Genomic DNA, 20,034 nt, shown 5'->3' on the forward strand with positions numbered 1-20,034 from the left:
TCATTATCATATTGTTAAATGATCATTAATAATAGTCTCTTTTTTTTCCGGTTCAAACCAATCTGAGTATGTGGCTCATTTATAAGAATTCAAGAATTACAAATTTACTAGTATTTAAGGATTTATACAGTGCTTCAATCATGGTGCCTCATCATTATAATGCTTCCTTTAAAAGCTCATATCAATGTTTTGTTATTATTATTATTTTTTATTCTGACAAGCAACTCCCATTGCCGGGAGACTTGAAACCTCTATATTTTATTTTAAAAGGATAGTAGATGGTCCAAAGACCTCTTTAATTTTAAACTCTGTAATTTACTGCCACTACCTCCTACTACCACTTACATTTTCAAATGTATTTTTGTGTTGTTAAGTTCACAAATGAACGATTGATATATAATGAATATACAAAAATCCCATCAAGGGGAAGTATACATCGATCTAATTTTGCAGACTAATATCTCTTGAATGATATCCATTTAGCCATTTAGGCTTTAAGCTATACCTTCCATGTAAGTGGTCAAAGTGCAAGGGATTTAAAATTTAAATATATGATCTTTCTTATGCCCATACGTGACTCCAATATATATGCCTATTTACATCACATTTTATCTATTATTCTAATTAAGTACTCACATACACATCGCTCACGTTGGGACTCCAACCCCCTATATAATGTGATGAACATGTACTCTTAATATATAATGAAGTATGGAACTTAATAGTACTGTATATCTTGCAACGTATTTTTGAACCAAGTAATCATACTTCATTTATCATTTTGCAGTATTGATGATAAGTGAAAGAACCAACTAGTTGACTATATGTTCAGAGCGTTTTGGGCTTGACCTCACATTTAATCTGTGTGAAATGAATGCATCCAACAACCCTCTCAACTGTAAAATTTAAACTAGGGTCAATCCATCTCATATTAAGTAGTAGTATCTCGATCTGCTCCTATATAAATACTTGTTCTAGCTTTTGATTTTCATCACACACAAACTATCACTTCTTTTGGTTCACTATCATATCATATCACACACACATAAATAGGGCTTGTGTTTTGGACAATGGGTGGTGAGATTAAGAAATGGGTGGGGGTTTTTGTGGTGATGATAGTAGTATTGAGTAAGTGGAACATTGGGGCTGATGCAGTACCCCAAGTACCATGTTACTTCATATTTGGGGATTCATTGGTTGATAATGGCAATAACAATAACATTGCCTCTTTAGCCAAAGCCAATTATAGGCCTTATGGGATTGACTTTCCCAAGGGACCTACTGGCAGGTTTTCTAATGGAAAAACTACTGTTGATGTCATTGGTAATACTCGCTCTCTCTCTCTGAAATGGTTATTTTTCTTATATTTTTTCAAAATAGATATTTTACAAGAACCCAAGTCAAATTATTTTAAGTTTCACACAATAGTATTTGCTACTATTATAATAGTTGCTAATGTTTTTTTTAATTCTTTTTTGGGGTTTGTCTACGTCCCTTCTTTGGATGAAACTAATTCCCTCTAGACACGTGACTCTTCAATTTTAATTTTGGAAGAAGTTGCCAATATTACTAGTATGCAATGAATGCTACCTATTTTATTTTTTCAAGCTATTTCAAACCATTTATGACAAAGTTTGTTTGTTTGTCTTTTTTTTTATTTTTATTTTTTTTTCAAGCAAACTCCAAAAATACTATTTTCAAACCAAAATGGTTTGAAGTATGCATGTCATGACTAACTTGTTCCTAAAACAAGAATAAGTTGATGGTCGTGTCTGCTATTTTTCCAAGATAGCCAAACCATTAATAAAAATTTAGATGGTTTCTAAGGAAAATAACTCAGTAATTAACAAAGCTTATTTTCTCGTCTACAGCTGAGCTTTTGGGCTTTGAAAATTTCATTCCTCCCTATTCAACAACAAGGGGTCGAGACATACTCAAAGGTGTGAATTATGCATCAGCAGCTGCAGGAATCAGAGACGAAACCGGACGACAATTAGTAATTATATAACACTCTTTTATTCCATTCTATCGTTGTACATAGATGTTATATGTTACTAATGAATTCTTATATATTTATATATACGTATGTATGTATGTATGTATTTAATTAATTAAGGGTGCTCGGATTAGTATGAATGGGCAAGTGAGAAACTACAGAAGCACAGTATCACAATTGCGTCAACTACTGGGAAGTGAGGCTGCTGCAGCAAAGCATCTGAGCAAGTGTTTGCACTCGGTTTCAATCGGCAGCAATGACTACCTTAACAATTATTTCATGCCCCGATTCTACTCCACTAGCCGCAGATACACACCTGCACAATATGCTAATGTTCTTATTCAAGAATATTCTAGGCAAATTAGGGTCAGTACTACTGCTAGCTCTCAATCTTCTATTTTTTTTTTTTTTCATAATTAATTTCCTAAATTTTCTTTATTTTTCAAATATTCTGTTTGTGACATGCACTAGAGTTTGTACAACGATGGAGCACGGAAATTTGCCTTGGTTGGAGTTGGCCAGATTGGGTGCAGCCCAAATGCATTAGCCCAGAACAGGGTATCAAATGGTTCATGTGTCGAAAGGATCAACCGTGCAAACCAGATGTTCAATTCCAAGATTAAAAATCTTGTTATTGAATTCAACAAGAATCTACCTAAGGCGAAATTTGTCTACATTAATGCTTATGGGATTTTTCAGAGTTTATTAGACAATCCTAATCCTTATGGTAAATTTTCTCACATGCTTCCTCTCATACATAAGTTTGTTTATTACCTAAAAAGGACTTACATGAGACTCCAGCCATTACAAGGTCTAAAGCGGGCTAGATATACATACGCATTTTTATAAGCTAGTGTATTTAATTACCACATACAAAGTGTTTATATTTTCAGTGTTAAATATTTCAGGTTTCAGGGTCACAAATGCTGGGTGCTGCGGTGTAGGGAGGAACAATGGCGAAGTTACATGTCTTCCTCAACAAACTCCGTGTCAAAACCGGAACGAGTATATATTTTGGGATGCATTTCATCCAACAGATGCTGCAAATGTCATCGTTGGGAGGAGATCATACACTGCTGCCTCTCCCTCGGATGCATATCCATATGATATTCGTCGCCTTGCTCAGCTTTGATGTTTGGCGCCAATTAACCAGTTGTCTTACTTGCTAGTACTTTTGTTGCATGTATGTCATTTTCTAAGTAGTGAGGTGTGCAAGTTTAGATCCCCAAGTTTGTGTATTGTGTAGGGTAATTGCAGACTGGTTTCAAGGAAGGGAAATAAATCAGTCACCATTGTTACCCTAGCTAGGTGTGATTGTTAGCTGTTCGTTCTAGTCCTTAGGATTATTGTCATATATATGCTTCCTCTTGTCATCTTTGGAGGGAAGTGTTGTATGGTTGTACTGCAACTTTAATGTTTGAATAAAACCATTTTCTACTTGGTGGTAAAGGATCTTCTTGAGTTTCAATTAATAAGAGATATACATGTACGTTCTCATTGTTTACATGCAAGTCACAAAAGTCAAATTGAAAAATGATATATATAACCTTCGAAAGACAGAAATAGCAGGGATGGCGTCTTTCACTTACATAAGTACAATTCGATACCTGACATCAGACGTTTGAACATGTTGTATCACAACTCAATCATATTAGTGAATCATTTTCTAAGTCACAATGCACCATTAATAGTAAAAGCAAGCCCATCAATAAAGGCTTAGCGAATATATTCTTTTACGAGGTTCATTTTGAATAATTTTCTAATTTAGATAAATTTAACAGCACCACAGAGTGGTGCATGCATGCATGCAATCGTCCATTAAAGCATACCTTACCTACTTTGGATGTTGTTATTTCTCTATCTACCAAAATTCTTCATGAAAGTGCATCATCACTAGCAGGGTTGGTTCTGAGATTGAAAAAATCTTGAGAGGCCTTAGGCGAATATTAAATGTGAGGCCCTCTATACATAAGTTTCACATGGCAAAAAATAAAAATATATATTATAAAAGTGCAATTTTTTTTTTTGAGACCCCTTAAATGATTTGCTGCATTTGTTTACAATTTTTTTTTTTTTTTTTTTTTTTTTTTTTTTTTGCCATCATTCATGGACCTATAAATTTTGAGGCCCTTTAAATGATACGGTGCATTTGGTTATAATTTTTATTTTTTTGGGTGGCCCATTATTCTTGAGCCTATAAATTTTGAGCCGTAGGCGACCGCTTTGGGTCAAGGCCCGCCCGCTAGTGACATGAGCAATTGACTCCACCAAATTAATAATAGGGTGACCAAAGATTGGATCATTTTGAATTAGGAATAAAATACAATTTAATCTCCTACAAATTGGTTAAATTTAAAACCAAATTAATCCGTGGAATATCTCAATCCGAACCAAGCCGATTCGTCAAATATTGTTGGATTGGATTGGTTCGGTTTTAAGGATTAGGTATTTTCCAAACTGAATCAATCAACTAAATATCAAAATCAGAAAAAACGAAAAATAAAAAAGAAAAGAAAAGAAATGAAAGGGATCTGTTCAGAGCAGATAAGAAGAAGAAAAGGAAAATGATAAATTCAGAGAATCAACAACTACTTTCCCTAAACAAACAGAAAAATATACATCCATAAAGCCCTAAACAAAAAGAAAAATATACATACATGAAACCCTAAACAAAAAGAACATAATAGTTAAACATACATACATAAAACTCTAAAGAAAAAGAAAATTTGTTCAGAGAAGAGAATAAGAACAAGATCCATGGAGATTGGAGATGAAGAGAGCGTCGTTATATCGGTCGATTTGGTCTTGGATAACTCGATGAGAGTTAAGCCTTGAGATGCGCTTGTACTGCCGTATTGGAAGTGAAAATGAAGGCAGAAATGGTAAGTCCAAGGGTTGGTAAAACTTTAAAAACACAAAAACTGAATAAAGAATAAAACAATACTTAAAAACAAAAAACTGAATAAAGGATAAAAAAAAATACTTAAATAATAGTAAATAATATATTATGTATATAATTACATAGTATATACTATATATTATGATATATATGGGATTGGATCGGATTTGGTTTACGGATTAGATCGAATTTTTCCGAATTCAATACGTTAACCGATTCGGTCACTACGAATTGCTGTTTTTTCAATTCATCACCGAATCATTAGACTAGAAAACTAATCCGATTCGTACGAATTGGATTGGATCGAATCAAACTGACAAATTATTTTAACACCCCTCTCTCTTACTCAAGGGCAGATTTAGGGGTGGGTTCAAAATAAATATATATATATCTATAATTCCTATTGGTTATTGTCAAGGGAGAATACCGCTCTGTTTGTGAGCCTTGTTTCTGGTTCCTAATTTCATGCTCGGTGGAAAACAGTCAATTCAGAGAATCTGTGTGATCCTTCCTTTTTTTGGTCCACTGCTTTCGCAATTTCTTCGACTCGCTTTCATACGATATTATGTGTCTCGATTTCATCGTATTTTCTTTCTTTCTTTTTGTGCGCGACATAATCCGTTTTTCGACTTCAAAATAGGTGTCCCAAGAAAGGTTGGAAATCTTCCGAAAATGGGTGCTGACTTTTGCTAATTTGTAGAGCTTTCGCATCACTTTTCTCCTAAATGAGCATCAATTGATCCACCCTCCTTTTCTTGCTTTAATATTAAAGGCTAGTCTGTTTCGTTTTTAAATCACTATTTTTGAATTCAAAATCCGAATCTTGATGAATTTCAAGCAGGCTATATATATATATATATATATATATATATATATTTTATAGGCAATTTTAGCCCAGACCAAAGAAAAAAAAAAAACATATTACTAAGCCCACCCAAAGAAATATTAGCCTACCCCATTGACAATTCCTAAATCCGCCCTTGCTCTCATTGTCGAAGAACATGTTTGGTGCTCGTTTTGTTTTTGCATTTTTATTTTAACTTGAAACAAACTAAAAAAAAAAATTGAATAGTAATCGAAAGTATGTTTGATAAAATCCATTTGTTGAAAGATTTTTCGAAACAAAAATATGAAAACATGTTTGATAAAAAAAATTATTGTAGGTTTGAAAAATATAATAATTAGTTTAAAAATGTTATTTAAGAGTTTTTTTTAAATAAAAAAAAAAAAAATTATTATTCATCGCTACAATACCCTTTGTTACAAAACTTGTAAAAATAACAAATTGATTTTTTATTTTTCTCATTATTCACGAAACATTTCAGTACTGTGCAAAACAAAACATTTTTTTACCAAACATATTTTTTCCACTGGTTACTGCTACAGTACCCGACAAAAACAAAAATATCAAAAACAAAACACATACCAAACAGACTCTAATGCTTTCTTTGGTAGAATAGAAGAAAATTGGATAAAATAAAAAGAAGAAGAGATAAATGAGATATTTCTAAGGAAGAAATTGTGTCATTGTCACTTTTTATTTGGTTGGATGGAAGAGAAGATAATAAGATAATATTTTATTTTGTTTGTTAGGGAAAAGAGATTGTTGATTATAAGGAAAATTTTATAATTTTTTTTTTTTTTTTTTTTTTTTTTTTAAATCTTGTATTTCTTCCTTCTAGCCATCCACCCATATTTTTAAAAATGAAAATTTGTGAAGGAGGAAGGATGATTCGTCCATCCACTTTTTTCTTCTCACTGTCTCCTCTCTACCAAACAAATGAAATTTCTTTGTTCCTTCTTGTCTTTCCTCTACCTCTCTTTCTTTCTTCCTACCAAACAAAGCATAAATAATTTATTGGTTAATTTTACTAACACCCCATTAGGTTTGGCCAAATATTACCTTAAAACAACTTTCGAAAATTACTATCACTCATGCTATAAACGTTTCGAAAATTACTATCACTCATGCTATAAACGTTTATTCCGTTTTTCACTCACACACCAACGGTTATCTTTAGATATCTTATACCATATAAAATGACTTAAACGCCCTTTGATTTTGTCAAAAAAAAAAAAAAAAACTTTATCCTAAAGAAATATACTAAAATCCTAAATGTTTTACAAATTTACAATTATATATATATACTGAAAGCTTAAATCACTGCCAGTTGCACAGTAGTGAAGTCAACTCAAGCCATTGTTGAGTTACATTATTTAAGTTTGTGCATTGCTTTCTCTCTATATAATATATATATATGCACGACGGTCGATCAGAGAAGTAACCGATCGGCTCAATAGACATGGAAACGAGCATAAAAAGCCTAGTAAACCTCGTTGGTGTAGTTAATTCCAATACTAAGTTAATTATTAACTAATTACCATTACAATGCATAAATATAAGTCTATATATAATACCCTCCACCAGAATCCTAAAGAATCCCTCAATCTCCATCTAATCAATTAATTTCATCTCTCTTTTAGTCAAAAAATTTGTGTATACTTTAAAAAGTTAAGATTGAACTAAGAATTATAACCCAACAACAAAAAAATTTTCACTGATTGAACCGATTCATAACCCAACCACATTCACAAACATTTGGTTGCTGCTTTTGGGCAGTGATTGGTCGGCGTGAGAATGGCGGGGGCGGCGACTTATTCACCGCCGTACCTGCTGCAAGTCGCCGTCGGCAACAATCTTCCTATCCTACATTTACTGTGAGGTCAATGACTTCTCTTTTTCTTCCTTCCAGTCCTCCAATGGTACTTTGATTGGCACAATTGGAGATTTGGTGGTGGCCGGTGGCACCGGTGGTGGTGAGGGAGGGAGGGAGGAGAGACTTTTGTTAGATCTATTGCGTGAAGACAGCTAGAACGATGGAAAGGATAGGAACAACCTCTGCACTCTGGGGATCCAATGAGCAAAATTTCGTTCATGCTCAGTATATATATATATATATATATATATATATATAATTGTAAATTTGTAATGTATTTAAGGTGTTATAATCTTTTTATTTAAATTTTTTAGGTTAGAGAGCACTTTTGACCAAGTCAAAGGGTATTTATGCGCAAAATTATCTTTTTACATATTTTGAACGGAAATAGTGTCAGAAAGTAAAAATGAAGTTATTTTCGAAAGATATTTGAGGGTAATATTTGGCCAAATCTAAAAAGGTGTCAGTAAAATTTACCCATAATTTATTTTTGCACCTTTGCTATCACCACCAAACATCTGATCAAGCTTCTTCCAATTAATGAAGTTTGTTACAAAATCACATAATAATACAAATATTAAGCAATTGAGATCCAAAAAAATGTACTAGTTGAGTTCACAAATTTGTAGAATTAAAGGAAAGAAGAGTAATCATAACAATGCAATTTAACAACAAAACCGTAATTCCTTGCGCGATTCTCTCTCTCTGGTCCTCACAAGTGTCCGCACGGATTATCACAAGCCAAGATGTCAATCAACTCAAATTTTCCAATTTTACCGAACAAAATCCATTACTCATAAATGAAACCCTAAAATCAGTTATCAGAATATAGTGACCACTCCCTATTGAAAAAAGAAAAATGAATTTTCCATGGAGAATTACAGTCTCCGACGGGTGAATTATTAATAGAGTATTATCAAATGTCCCTTTACGATACGTGTTAGTGAGTTTCTTATCAAGTTAAAAATTAAAAATAATAAAATAAAAATTAATGGAGTATTTATTTAGTGAAAAGAAAAGTAATTTATTCTCGGATTGATTGGAGGGATGAAAAAATGGACGGAAGAGATAAGGGGAGAGATGGATTGGGAATCCCTAAAGAAGGAAATTTGTCTTCCCTATTTTTTTTTTGGTTGAATGAAATGGATAATAACAAAAAGGATGGATGAAGTGATACATTTTATTTATTTATTTTTATTTGGTTAAAAAAAAAGGCAAAGAGAGTTTTTATATATTTTTATTAATATATACTTACGGTATAAAATAATAAATGGTAGATATTAATTTGATTTTTTTTAAAAAAGGTTAAAATTGTAAATTTTATATTTGTAATTAGTTATTCACTTTCTTTCTCCTCCCTTCCCCCAAAATTGGGTGGATAGATAAACATGAAGAAAGGAGGGATGAACATCCCTCTTTGCTTCTTTCCTTTCTTCCCTTCCCTCCAATCAAACACGAAAAACTTCATGCATTACTCCTCTCATCCATCCCTCCTCAATCCTTCCTTCAAACCAAACATAACATTAGTACCCAAGTTGGGTCATAGTGCACAGACCATCAGAATAGTCCATTTTCGCACGTGTTCTGCATGCATCTGCACGTGTAGTGGCCTATCTCAACCACTCGCTATATGCCACCTCCCCCGCAACCTGCATTTTTTTTTTTAGAGCTTCATTAGGATTAGATGATTAAGAAAGGAAGCAAAGTACAAGTAGATGATATGTTTGGGAGTACGGGGTGGGTACTTAAAGTTGAAATTGGAGGCATCATGGCCTCAACACAACTCAATTTCTTCGGGATTTAATTCAAGAACTCCAAATTCAATTGTTTCAAACACAACATAGATTGAAGTAAATTCATACTCTGCCACTGCAAACAAGCCAATTTTTTTTAATGATTTTATTAGAAGATTCTTCTTAATGAAAAAATAAAAAAAAGCGGTTAAAACAACAACAGAAAAAATTAGTTCACTATGCCGATGAGCGCTTGAATCACAAGAAATGTGCTATTGGATTAATCTTATGATTGAACTCTAGGTAGAAGAGTTCATCGCATTTAACCAAAAAAAATGTTGGATAGTTACGTGAAAGTGATATATAGTTGACTCAATGTCAAATATGTATCAACATAATAGTGCACATAGACAGCTCAGATCTATTTCTGCAATAAATTTTCTTCTTCACTTCTTTCATTTTTTAGGTAAAGTATACTAAATATAGGGTTGCCAAGACCCAACACTATATTAAATGGTAAGTCCAGTCCACCACCAACCACTGCTTAATAGGTTTGTACCTTTTTCCCAGACCCTGCGAGTTTTAAATTTGGCTGGATAATTCGATGCTATAGGCCGCTGGATCGGTTACCATTATGATTCGATCTCAACCGTTGGAATAGATAAATAGTACTCTGGTGCATTGTGCACCGGATTAATTAGAGTCGTGTTGTGCATGTATGATTCTGATTAGTCCAGTACACCGGGCTCACTAAATACCTACTTTAACTGTTGATGCATGTTCTTGCCAGTGTGTGTCTCTTTTAAGATTTATGAGTGAACAAGAGTTCTTCCTTTTTTCTTTTTTTTTGAATCATGATCAATGTCTTCAATGCAATATGGGAAAGACGATATAGGAGTTGAAAGTACTTGGAAAAATTGAAGGCATGAGGACCACATGACTTAATATTTTAATGTGGTGTAATGAAGTGTTTATATTGTTCAATCTACCTAAGATTGTTAGCTTTTATACGGAAATTTAAGAGATAAGATAGACTACCCGACCAGACACAAATTGACTATTCACAACGTGGTTGTGCGTGATCTCGGACTTTTTATATTTTTCTTGAATTTAATTCCATGTCTAATGATACAAAGTAATTATAATGGAGTGAATTATATTTTGGGCACATGGAGTGAATATGATGATTTGATGATACTTGGTATTTAATTCTGAATAATTATTCAATTAAATTAATGTGGTGTAAGAAAGTGTTTAATCTACCAATCTCCTAGTTAACTTTATAAGTGAATTTAAGAGTTACTATAGATTGCCCAAACTTCAAATTATGGACCATCTATCACAGCTGTGAGTAGTCAGTATGTCGGATTTCGAGTATTTTAGAATTTTCTTGAATTTAATTACTCGTCTTTGATATTTTTAATTTTAATTTTATTTTATAATATTTTTTGTTCCGACAAATAACTAATACAATAGGCTTCAAAAGATTGCAACTCTTTACTTTCACATAGATACTACTACGTGAATTTAAAGTTCTTTATTTTGGTGAATGTTTGATAATTTCTTCTCCATCACTATGCTATAGCCTATAGGTGCGTGCAATTCTTGTGATGAACATTGTGACCCTTCGGTGGTGGCGGTCGGTTGCGGTGGTGTTTGAAAATGCAGCCAAGTACATTAAGGGCGTTATGGCCGGCCTTAATATCAACTTTCATCAGTGTCAAATTAATGCTTCCAACAAACCTCTGAACTGTAAAAGTACAAAATATAACTACTATATCATTAATCTAATATTACGTTATCTTCCTTCTATATATATTACCTCTTCTAGCTAGCTTTTGATTTCATCAGACACACACTCTCATCACTTCACCATTAGTAATGTTTGCATCTCTAAATTAATATTTCTGTTTTATATTTTTGTATCTACATCTTGTTTTATTCTTTGTTTTTGGAAATACAATGGGTGGTGAGCTAAAGAAATGTTTAGTGATGATGATGGTAGTTTTGAGTTGGGGTTATGGGGTTGCAGGAAACCAAGTGCCCTGTTACTTCATTTTTGGTGATTCGTTGGTTGACAATGGCAATAATAATTATCTTGTGTCGTTGGCCAAAGCCAATTACAGGCCCTATGGAATTGACTTTCCACAGGGTCCGACCGGAAGGTTTTCTAATGGCAAAACTACTGTTGATGTCATTGGTTAGACACTTCTCTCTCTCACTTTCATGATGTTTTTCACATTTTGTAAGATAATGACTTTTGATACTTGGATTCTACTTGGGACCAGTATCCCCTCTGATTTTGATGGGTCCTATGTATTGGTGTTGTTTATTAAAATCCTGTTGTTTGTTTTGGTGTATAACCATAATGCGCAAAGCGGGTCAGACAAAGTCCTAATTTAGGACCCGTGTTGAGTTTTGCGCTTATATATCAAAAATGCTCGTTGGATGCATAGGACCCCTCCAAACTGGAGGAGAGATCGCCTTTTTATGGTAGTAATTATTAACATGCTACTTTACATTACAAACCTATCGCCCAAAAAAACGAAAAAAAGGGTAACGATACTTGCAAAATTGCTTTGTTTGGTTATTTGGCTCTTTCAACTTTTTGAGATGAAGATTTATATATATATATCTAATGTATATTTTTATTAAGTTATAGTATTTGTGACAAAGTTCTCTTAACTGAAAAATGATTGATAAAAATACTAGATCTGAATAATGATAGGTTATTAGATGGTCCTTATTATATAGTTTCGGTTAATTACAAACTATAGCATATCTAATAGAATAAAACTAGCATATTTATGTATGTTGTGTACTATTTCTCCAAGGTTAGGCAAACAAAGTCAGTAACAAGCTTAATTCCTAATTTACAGCTCAGCTTTTGGGCTTCAAAAATTATATTCCTCCCTATGCAACCACGAGGGGTCGAGCCTTACTCAAAGGAGTGAACTATGCATCAGCAGCTGCAGGAATCAGAGATGAAACTGGATATCAATTGGTAATTATATAACACTCTTAATTAAATTTACTTCATTTTATCATTAATTATATATATATATTTTATATATGCTACTAATTTATACATATACATATGTATATATAATGTATGTATGTTGTGAATTTAAGGGTGCGCGAATTAGCATGAATGGGCAAGTGAGAAACTACAGAAGCACAGTAGCACAAGTGCGTCAAATACTGGGAAGTAACAACTCTGCCGCAAAACATCTCAGCAAATGCATACATTCGGTCGGAATCGGCAGCAATGACTACCTCAACAACTATTTTATGCCCAGATTTTACACCACCAGCCGCAGATACACACCTAAACAATATGCTATTGTTCTTATTCAACAATATTCTCAGCAAGTAACGGTTAGTACAGCTTACCTTTTAAAAAAAAAAAAAAAAAATTCTCTAATAACCTAATTTTTTTTTTTTTTTTTTGGCTAATGTCCACAAAAAAATACTTTCTCTAGAGCTGTGAAAAAGTGGAACAACCAAAAGAACCTGCTTGACATTGTGATTATTATCAATATATATAGCATTTTTGTTGATGTTTTATGGTGTTTGTGATACAACTAGCGTTTGTACAACTATGGAGCAAGGAAATTTGTGTTGATTGGAGTGGGGCAGATTGGGTGCAGCCCAAATGCAATAGCCCAGAACAGAGTAGCAAATGGTTCATGTGTAGAAAGAATCAACAGTGCAAATCAGCTTTTCAATAGGAGGCTTAAATTTCTTGTTAGGGACTTAAACAAGAACCTAACTGACGCCAAATTTATCTACATCAACGCTTATGATATTTTTCAGGACATACTCAACAATCCTTCAACCAATGGTAAATACTCTCCAAATATTATGTCAATATGCTTTCATAAACATAATCCCGAACAAACACACATCTTGGATTTTGTGAGCTTGCAGTGGAGCTCACAAATCCATGTGTAATCACGACTGCATTTAGGGTATGAATATAGATTAAGAGTAGTAATTTTAAGTGGTTATCCTTGCTGTGTTGATTTTAGGTTTCAAGGTCACAAATGCGGGGTGTTGCGGTGTAGGGAGGAACAATGGTCAAGTTACATGTCTTCCTCTACAAACTCCTTGCCCAAATAGGGATGAGTATGTGTTTTGGGATGCATTTCACCCAACAGAACATGCAAATGAGATTGTTGGGAATAGATCTTATATTGCTGGCTCTACCTCGGATTCATTCCCATATGATATTCGTCGCTTAGCTCAACTTTGAAGATGGTGGCTTATTTAATTATTACATGTTATGTATGTATGTTTTTTTAAAAAAAAAATAAACACGAGTGTTGCGTTGCACTCTCAAGTCCTGTGTCAAATAAGTAGTTTCAAGAAAGGAAGAAGAATCAATCACCTGATCATCTTCTCATTCTTGACTACTGATTTCACTCTTTAGGATTATTAATTACATTGGATATGCAAGTGTGGTGTATTAACAGTGTTGTGTGTTTTTGGGAGTCCGATTCAGACTCTCCATCATTAATTGCTCTTATTGTTATTTCTATTACCTTTGAAAGATGCGTCATAATGTTTTATAACAATTTGTTGGTGTATGCAAATCTTATTTCCTTCTTGTTGGTAAAGGGTTTTTTTATTTTAATCGAGGGATAGATATTCCATGTGTTTATGCTCAAGAAATCGTAGAAATTCGCATTAAATCAATAAGCCAATTATTTTCTAAGTTGCATGATATTATATATATATGTGTGTGTGTGTATATAATTGTTGAATGAACATTATGATTTGAGAATTTTTTTCCAACAACGGCAATTCAAGAAACAAGTTAAATTGATACTACCAAGTAAATTGATCAAAAGTCCAAACTATCCCCTTTTTTTGGGAAGTCGGTTGTTTTTTAAAGGAGGATAGGTGATCTGCCTAATAAGTAAAGAATAATTTTCTGTCAAAGTCAATTTATTGGGAAATTGAGTGTGCTATATGCACACAATCGCACATATACATACAATTTCATATATGTAATGACGCGAGAGATGTAATCTTTTGCTGTATATTACTGTGTTGTATCGCATCTAACAAATCTCAACTCACACGTGTAAATCTCTACGTGTACAAATTAAGACTGAGATTCGTTAAATGTGACAGAACATCATGACATGAGGAATCCCAGCTCGATAACACGGTGGTTCAAAACTTTATGGATCATCAGACTTTGGGGGTGGTGTTATTTTATATATATATCAGCTAAAATCCCAACTGAAAGTGCAACCTCCTCTAGCTAGTGACATGAGCATGCAGTTGACTCCACCAAATAATCTCTCTCTAATTTATGCCCACATCATTGCACCGTCTCTTGTGACACTTTCTTGCACGTTTAGACCTCTATATATTTCATTTTCAAGCATATTATATATCTAGCCAATTGAATTCATGAAAAGTCCTCAACTAGATTAGCAATTTTTTTCTGTAATTAGCCAAGCCAAGTTGTTAAATCTATGATTACAAATCATGTCAATCACAAAGGCTGTATATTGATTTAACCAACTATTAGAATGTTGTGGTTACACGATCGAGCACGATGTGTGACTTTTTTAATAAAAACTAATAAAATACATCTTAAATATATAAACATTGAATAAAATCTGAGAGAGCTGGCTTATGATAGGTAAATTTAATGTTCTTGAATCATATACTAAAACAAAATTAAACAAATATTCATATGGGCTTCCCATCATATTTTATTCCAAATATTCAACATTGCAGAGTCACATTTCTCAAAAGCAATGATATTATATTCCAACGGATTTGAATTTCACAACTTCATTTCTCTCAGCACACACACAAAAGACATATATATATATATATATCTTGATTATTGCATTCAAGTTCTTGGCCATAATTCTTTTCGGATCACTCAGATTCCTAGCTTCATCTTTTCCTAGTACCTTAATTCCATTTCCTTCAATTGCTCGTTTGCTCTTTCATGAAAATGGTATGTGAGGTTAAGATATGGTGGGTGGTGAATATTTTGTGGTTGGTCTCCTGCAACATGCAACATTGGGTTCATGGAGAGCCACAAGTACCTTGTTTCTTCATTTTTGGAGACTCCTTAGTTGATAATGGCAATAATAATGGCCTTATCACCTTGGCTAAAGTCAATTTCCCACCATATGGGATCGATTTTCCTGACGGACCAACCGGAAGATTTTCCAATGGTCGAACTATGGCTGATATTATTGGTCTGCATCTCTTTCCTCCATCCACCAAAATCTTCATATGATTATATCCTTTCAATGTTCATAGTCATACCATATACATGAAACATTTTTTTAAATGATTTTCACATGAATCATATTTTCTTGCTTATGCCATTTATTACTGCCAAATTTTGGCAACAATCATTTATTTGTTTCAAGTTGTATTACATGTATTTCGGAAAAATCAATTCGTTATAATAATTATTATAATTTTTTACCAAAGAAAAATTAATTAATTGAAAACTTATATACTTCTTAAAAAACAATTTCCATAAAAGGCTTTCATTAGAAACTCCTCCAAAAGTAAAATCTATACCTCGTATTTTCCTTTTTTTTATTACCTCCTCCTTGAGTTGCATGACTCCATAACTTGGAAAAGTGCATACCCCCAAACTAACTATATGTTAATTGAATAAATAAGCATAATAAATTTGAACATTATGTTGCATAAATTCAAAAGCCTTCTTGTTCTATATATTTGGACTAATTTTATTTGCTGAAATATGATAATTGAATATATCCATCTACAATTGCAGCTGAACTCTTGGGTTTTGACAATTACATTCCACCCTTTGCAACCGCAAGCAACCAAGACACACTCAAAGGTGTGAATTATGCATCTGGAGGTGCTGGAATTCGGAATGAATCTGGACAACATCTGGTATGCATGCATTCAGGTGCGCACACACACATGCACATACATTACATAACCATACAATCGGAAAATAGCATTCTATTACAAGCACATTCTGAATTCTGATGACGTTGTATTTTCTTCGTAGGGTGCTCGGATCAGCCTAGATTTTCAGATGAGAAATCACCAAACCATAGTCTCACGCATCGCCAACATACTTGGAAACAATGATTCAGCTGCAAAGTACCTAAGCAAGTGCCTGTATTCAGTTGGAATGGGCAGTAACGATTACATCAACAATTACTATTTGCCAAATTTATATCCAACAAGTCACCAATATACTCCAGTGCAATACGCCCAAATCCTTATTCAACAATATACTCAGCAAATAATGGTCAGTAGTACATACGTACAACTCTCTTATACATTGCACATAATTGGTGTCCAATTCCAAGGCACCAATTCATGCAACGTAACGTAGAATCAATATATATCTAATATATACATCACTCGCATAACTCATTGTTTTTATTTTATTTTTCCGAAATAAAAGACTTTGTACAAGTATGGAGCAAGGAAGGTGGCCTTAATGGGATTGGGTCCAATAGGGTGCACCCCAAATGAGATTGCAAGATATGGCAAAAATGGTTCATCATGTGTGGAGGACATCAACAATTCAGTTCAGCTGTTTAACAGTAAGCTTATATCACTTGTTGATAACCTCAACACCAATCTAACTGACGCCAAGTTCATCTATGTGAACTATTATGCTATTGCATCTTCAGATGTTTCATCTCTAGGTATCTACATAATCAATCTCAACTTCTTATCTCTATTTTATTATTTCTTGTTTCATGACAATTAATTGTTGCTGGTTTACAACTATATATATCTATATATATATATATATATATATATATGAATTTCTGTGAATGTATCATAGGTTTCAAGGTAACGAATAGTGCGTGCTGTGGAGGAGGGAAGAACAATGGTGAGATTCCATGTCTTCCTTTACAAATACCATGCAAGAAGAGGAGTGAGTATTTGTTCTGGGACGCATTCCATCCTACTGAGGCAGCAAATGTGATTGTCGCGGCAAGAGCTTACAATGCTCACACTCCATCCGATACATATCCAATTGACATAAGCCACTTAATTCAGCTTTGACAAATGCCTACATTTAGCAGCTAGCACTTAATAATTAAGGGGATTTTCATATTCTAATCTTGTTTTTTATAAATCATTGTATGTATTATGTATTAGGCAATTTGCTGGGCATTCTTACCCTTAAAGAAAAACATTGAGCGCAAAGCCCAAAAATAATAATAATAATAAAAGGAAAATGATATTTTAGGCCGAAAAAAAAAAAAAAACCCCCACCATATTAAATACAGTAAGTTTCTTTAGACAAAAATACTATTTCGGCAATTTTCTTCCATGTCTTCTTCACATTTTTCTCTCCTGACTCTCCGTATGATTAATTCATTTATATATTAATCATCTTTATATTTTTCTTTAAAATTTTGCTCTTTATAAAATATTTTTTCCACTAAAAGACTAGTTACACTGAATGAGATTTTTATCCTAATATGTTGTCTTAATATCATATAAGATTTTCACCCAAGAAAAAAACACACGGAAAAGAAAAGAGAGAAGATTTTCGATTAGCAATAGAAGATTTTCAATTTTCTTTCACTTCCAAGTTTAAAGCAATTAAGATATGGTTTTTGGGATTTCTGTTAATTTTTTTTCTCTCATATCTCATATATACACATACTGAGAAAGAAGAGTACAGTAAGATGAGATAAAATAATTAACAAAAATCCCACAAATCCAAATCTTTAAAGATGCAATTTCATTGTAATTTGAACAAATTTTGCAAATTGGGCTGTCAAATTGGTGCTCGATCGCGCCAGCAGTAGATATTCATGGTCTCCGTCATGTCTCCGATGATGATTGCAGTTTCACGGCGTTTCATAGAGAAGATGTGGAGAGAGGATGGGCATTATCTCTTTATTTGGATAGAGAGAGAAAAAAGATCTTCCAACTTTTGTTAACAGTTATATTGATATATTTAGATTTTAAAGTAGCTTATATAGTAACATACACGTGAAGGTCGTAATATATGGATTTTTTTAACGCGGGCGAAATAGCAATACTCATAAGGAAAGCAGAAGGGAAACCACCAAAAGGAATGAAAATAAACTAAACCAAACGGCCAACACGCAGGCCCATTCAACTAAAAGGCCTAAGTTCGAATCTTCATTCCATCTCTTCCAAAAAAATAACGCAAAAGGCCCATAAAAAGTAGTAGCAAAGAACGCCCAACCAACCAGCACTAATAATGATTTATTTTCTTCTATATATATATATATATTTTTCAATGATGATAGTGATGCAGACCCTCTTAAAGCTCCTCATCATGTACTATACAAACTGAGTGAGCTTATGCCATCGTCGTGGATGTCATCATTTCTCATGGTCTGATACATGGTCTTGCAAGAGTGCTGGAACAACCCGATTTGGTTTTTTATCGAATTTTCTTATTTCTTTTAATAATTAAGAAGAAGAAAGAAATGAATATATATAAGTAGATTATATATATATATATATATATATATATATATATATATATATATAAGTAGATTATGTATAACCAAACATTCAAGCAGTCATGCGGACATCAAACTCTAACTGAATTTCTACCACACTTGATGCAGCAGAGGATACACAGTACAACCAACATTCAAGCAAGCTAATCCACCAGATCTAACTAAATTTATATAGATGTGTGTGTGTGTGTCATTTATGTATATACATAGCTCAAACAAATAATAATAAAATAAAAAGGAGATAATAAGGTATATGTACCACACCATTGCACGCACTTGAAAAAAGTAAAAATAAATAAAGTACCACATCAGCATTTTTTATTAAATAATGTTGATGCGGTATTCTATTTTTACAAAAATAGATAGAAAAAATATGTGACGCACTCCGAATACTCTAACATGTCCGGAAACTCTTACTCTAACATAAATAGTATCTATGGGAGAACTTAAATGGTATCTATGGGATAGCCAACTCTATCCACACAAGTATACGACTAAAGGTGCAATAATTAAAGAGGTAGAAAATCCTTTTCATATATAGAGCAAGAAATTTTTTATTGACAACAAAACCAAGAAGAAGAAATTTCAATCAAATTTTGTGACGATAAGTCTAAAATGCCAAAATGTTAGAAACAAAGCCTTGTGCTACCTGCCTCTTCAATCTCTCAAACCAAGAGTTTTTATTGTTTTTTTTTAACTATTAAAATTTGGAAGATTATTTAACATAAGTAGTGACATATTTATCAATTATAAGTCGTTGCCCATATTAAAGAGGTTTAATAATAATATTTTTTATTAAATTAATGAATAAAATAGATTTTTAATTATCAAATAAAAATCATATAATATATAACATGTGAGAAAAGAAAGTACAAATAAAAAATAAATTAGAAAAAATAATAATATATGTCCAAAGTAAAATATATATATATATATATAATCCATATATATATATATATATATGATAATTATAACATACATATATATATATAATATGATAATTATAATTATTTTTATGTCTCAATTTTTATTTCAATTAATATATCGTTTGTCTTTAATACTCAAATAAAATGTTATGTATTTATATAAATAAACATAAGAGATGAAATTCTAAATAATTTAATGAGATGGGGAGAGTCAGTGTTTACACAAAAAATTTGGATTATTTATTCTTAGCTTAAGCGGTTGTTTA

General features: G+C 32.7%; 3 protein-coding genes across 3 annotated transcripts; all 3 read left to right on the top strand.

Moving 5' to 3' along the window:
* Positions 1–1,006: 1,006 nt before the first annotated feature.
* Positions 1,007–3,445, top strand: LOC132314594 (GDSL esterase/lipase At1g29670-like). The gene is made up of 5 exons (XM_059813438.1): positions 1,007–1,323; positions 1,872–1,996; positions 2,117–2,362; positions 2,468–2,723; positions 2,905–3,445. Exons 1-5 carry the CDS (start codon positions 1,071–1,073, stop codon positions 3,126–3,128), a joined length of 1,104 nt encoding a protein of 367 aa, XP_059669421.1. The 5' UTR covers positions 1,007–1,070; the 3' UTR covers positions 3,129–3,445.
* A 7,760-nt stretch (positions 3,446–11,205) lies between these two features.
* Positions 11,206–13,922, top strand: LOC132314603 (GDSL esterase/lipase At1g29670-like). Its single transcript, XM_059813447.1, has 5 exons — positions 11,206–11,545; positions 12,225–12,349; positions 12,478–12,723; positions 12,934–13,189; positions 13,377–13,922. Exons 1-5 carry the CDS (start codon positions 11,308–11,310, stop codon positions 13,598–13,600), a joined length of 1,089 nt encoding a protein of 362 aa, XP_059669430.1. The 5' UTR covers positions 11,206–11,307; the 3' UTR covers positions 13,601–13,922.
* A 1,406-nt stretch (positions 13,923–15,328) lies between these two features.
* LOC132280999 (GDSL esterase/lipase At1g29670-like) lies at positions 15,329–17,696 on the top strand. The gene is made up of 5 exons (XM_059782742.1): positions 15,329–15,578; positions 16,133–16,257; positions 16,379–16,624; positions 16,784–17,030; positions 17,174–17,696. The coding sequence occupies exons 1-5, from the start codon at positions 15,329–15,331 to the stop codon at positions 17,395–17,397; spliced, it is 1,092 nt and encodes a 363-aa protein (XP_059638725.1). The 3' UTR covers positions 17,398–17,696.
* The last annotated feature ends 2,338 nt before the right edge of the window (positions 17,697–20,034 follow it).

Source organism: Cornus florida, unplaced genomic scaffold (assembly GCF_030987335.1).
Source record: "Cornus florida cultivar Cherokee Brave unplaced genomic scaffold, ASM3098733v1 CherokeeBrave_3.0.0_Hap2_Chr01, whole genome shotgun sequence".
Lineage (NCBI taxonomy): Eukaryota > Viridiplantae > Streptophyta > Magnoliopsida > Cornales > Cornaceae > Cornus > Cornus florida.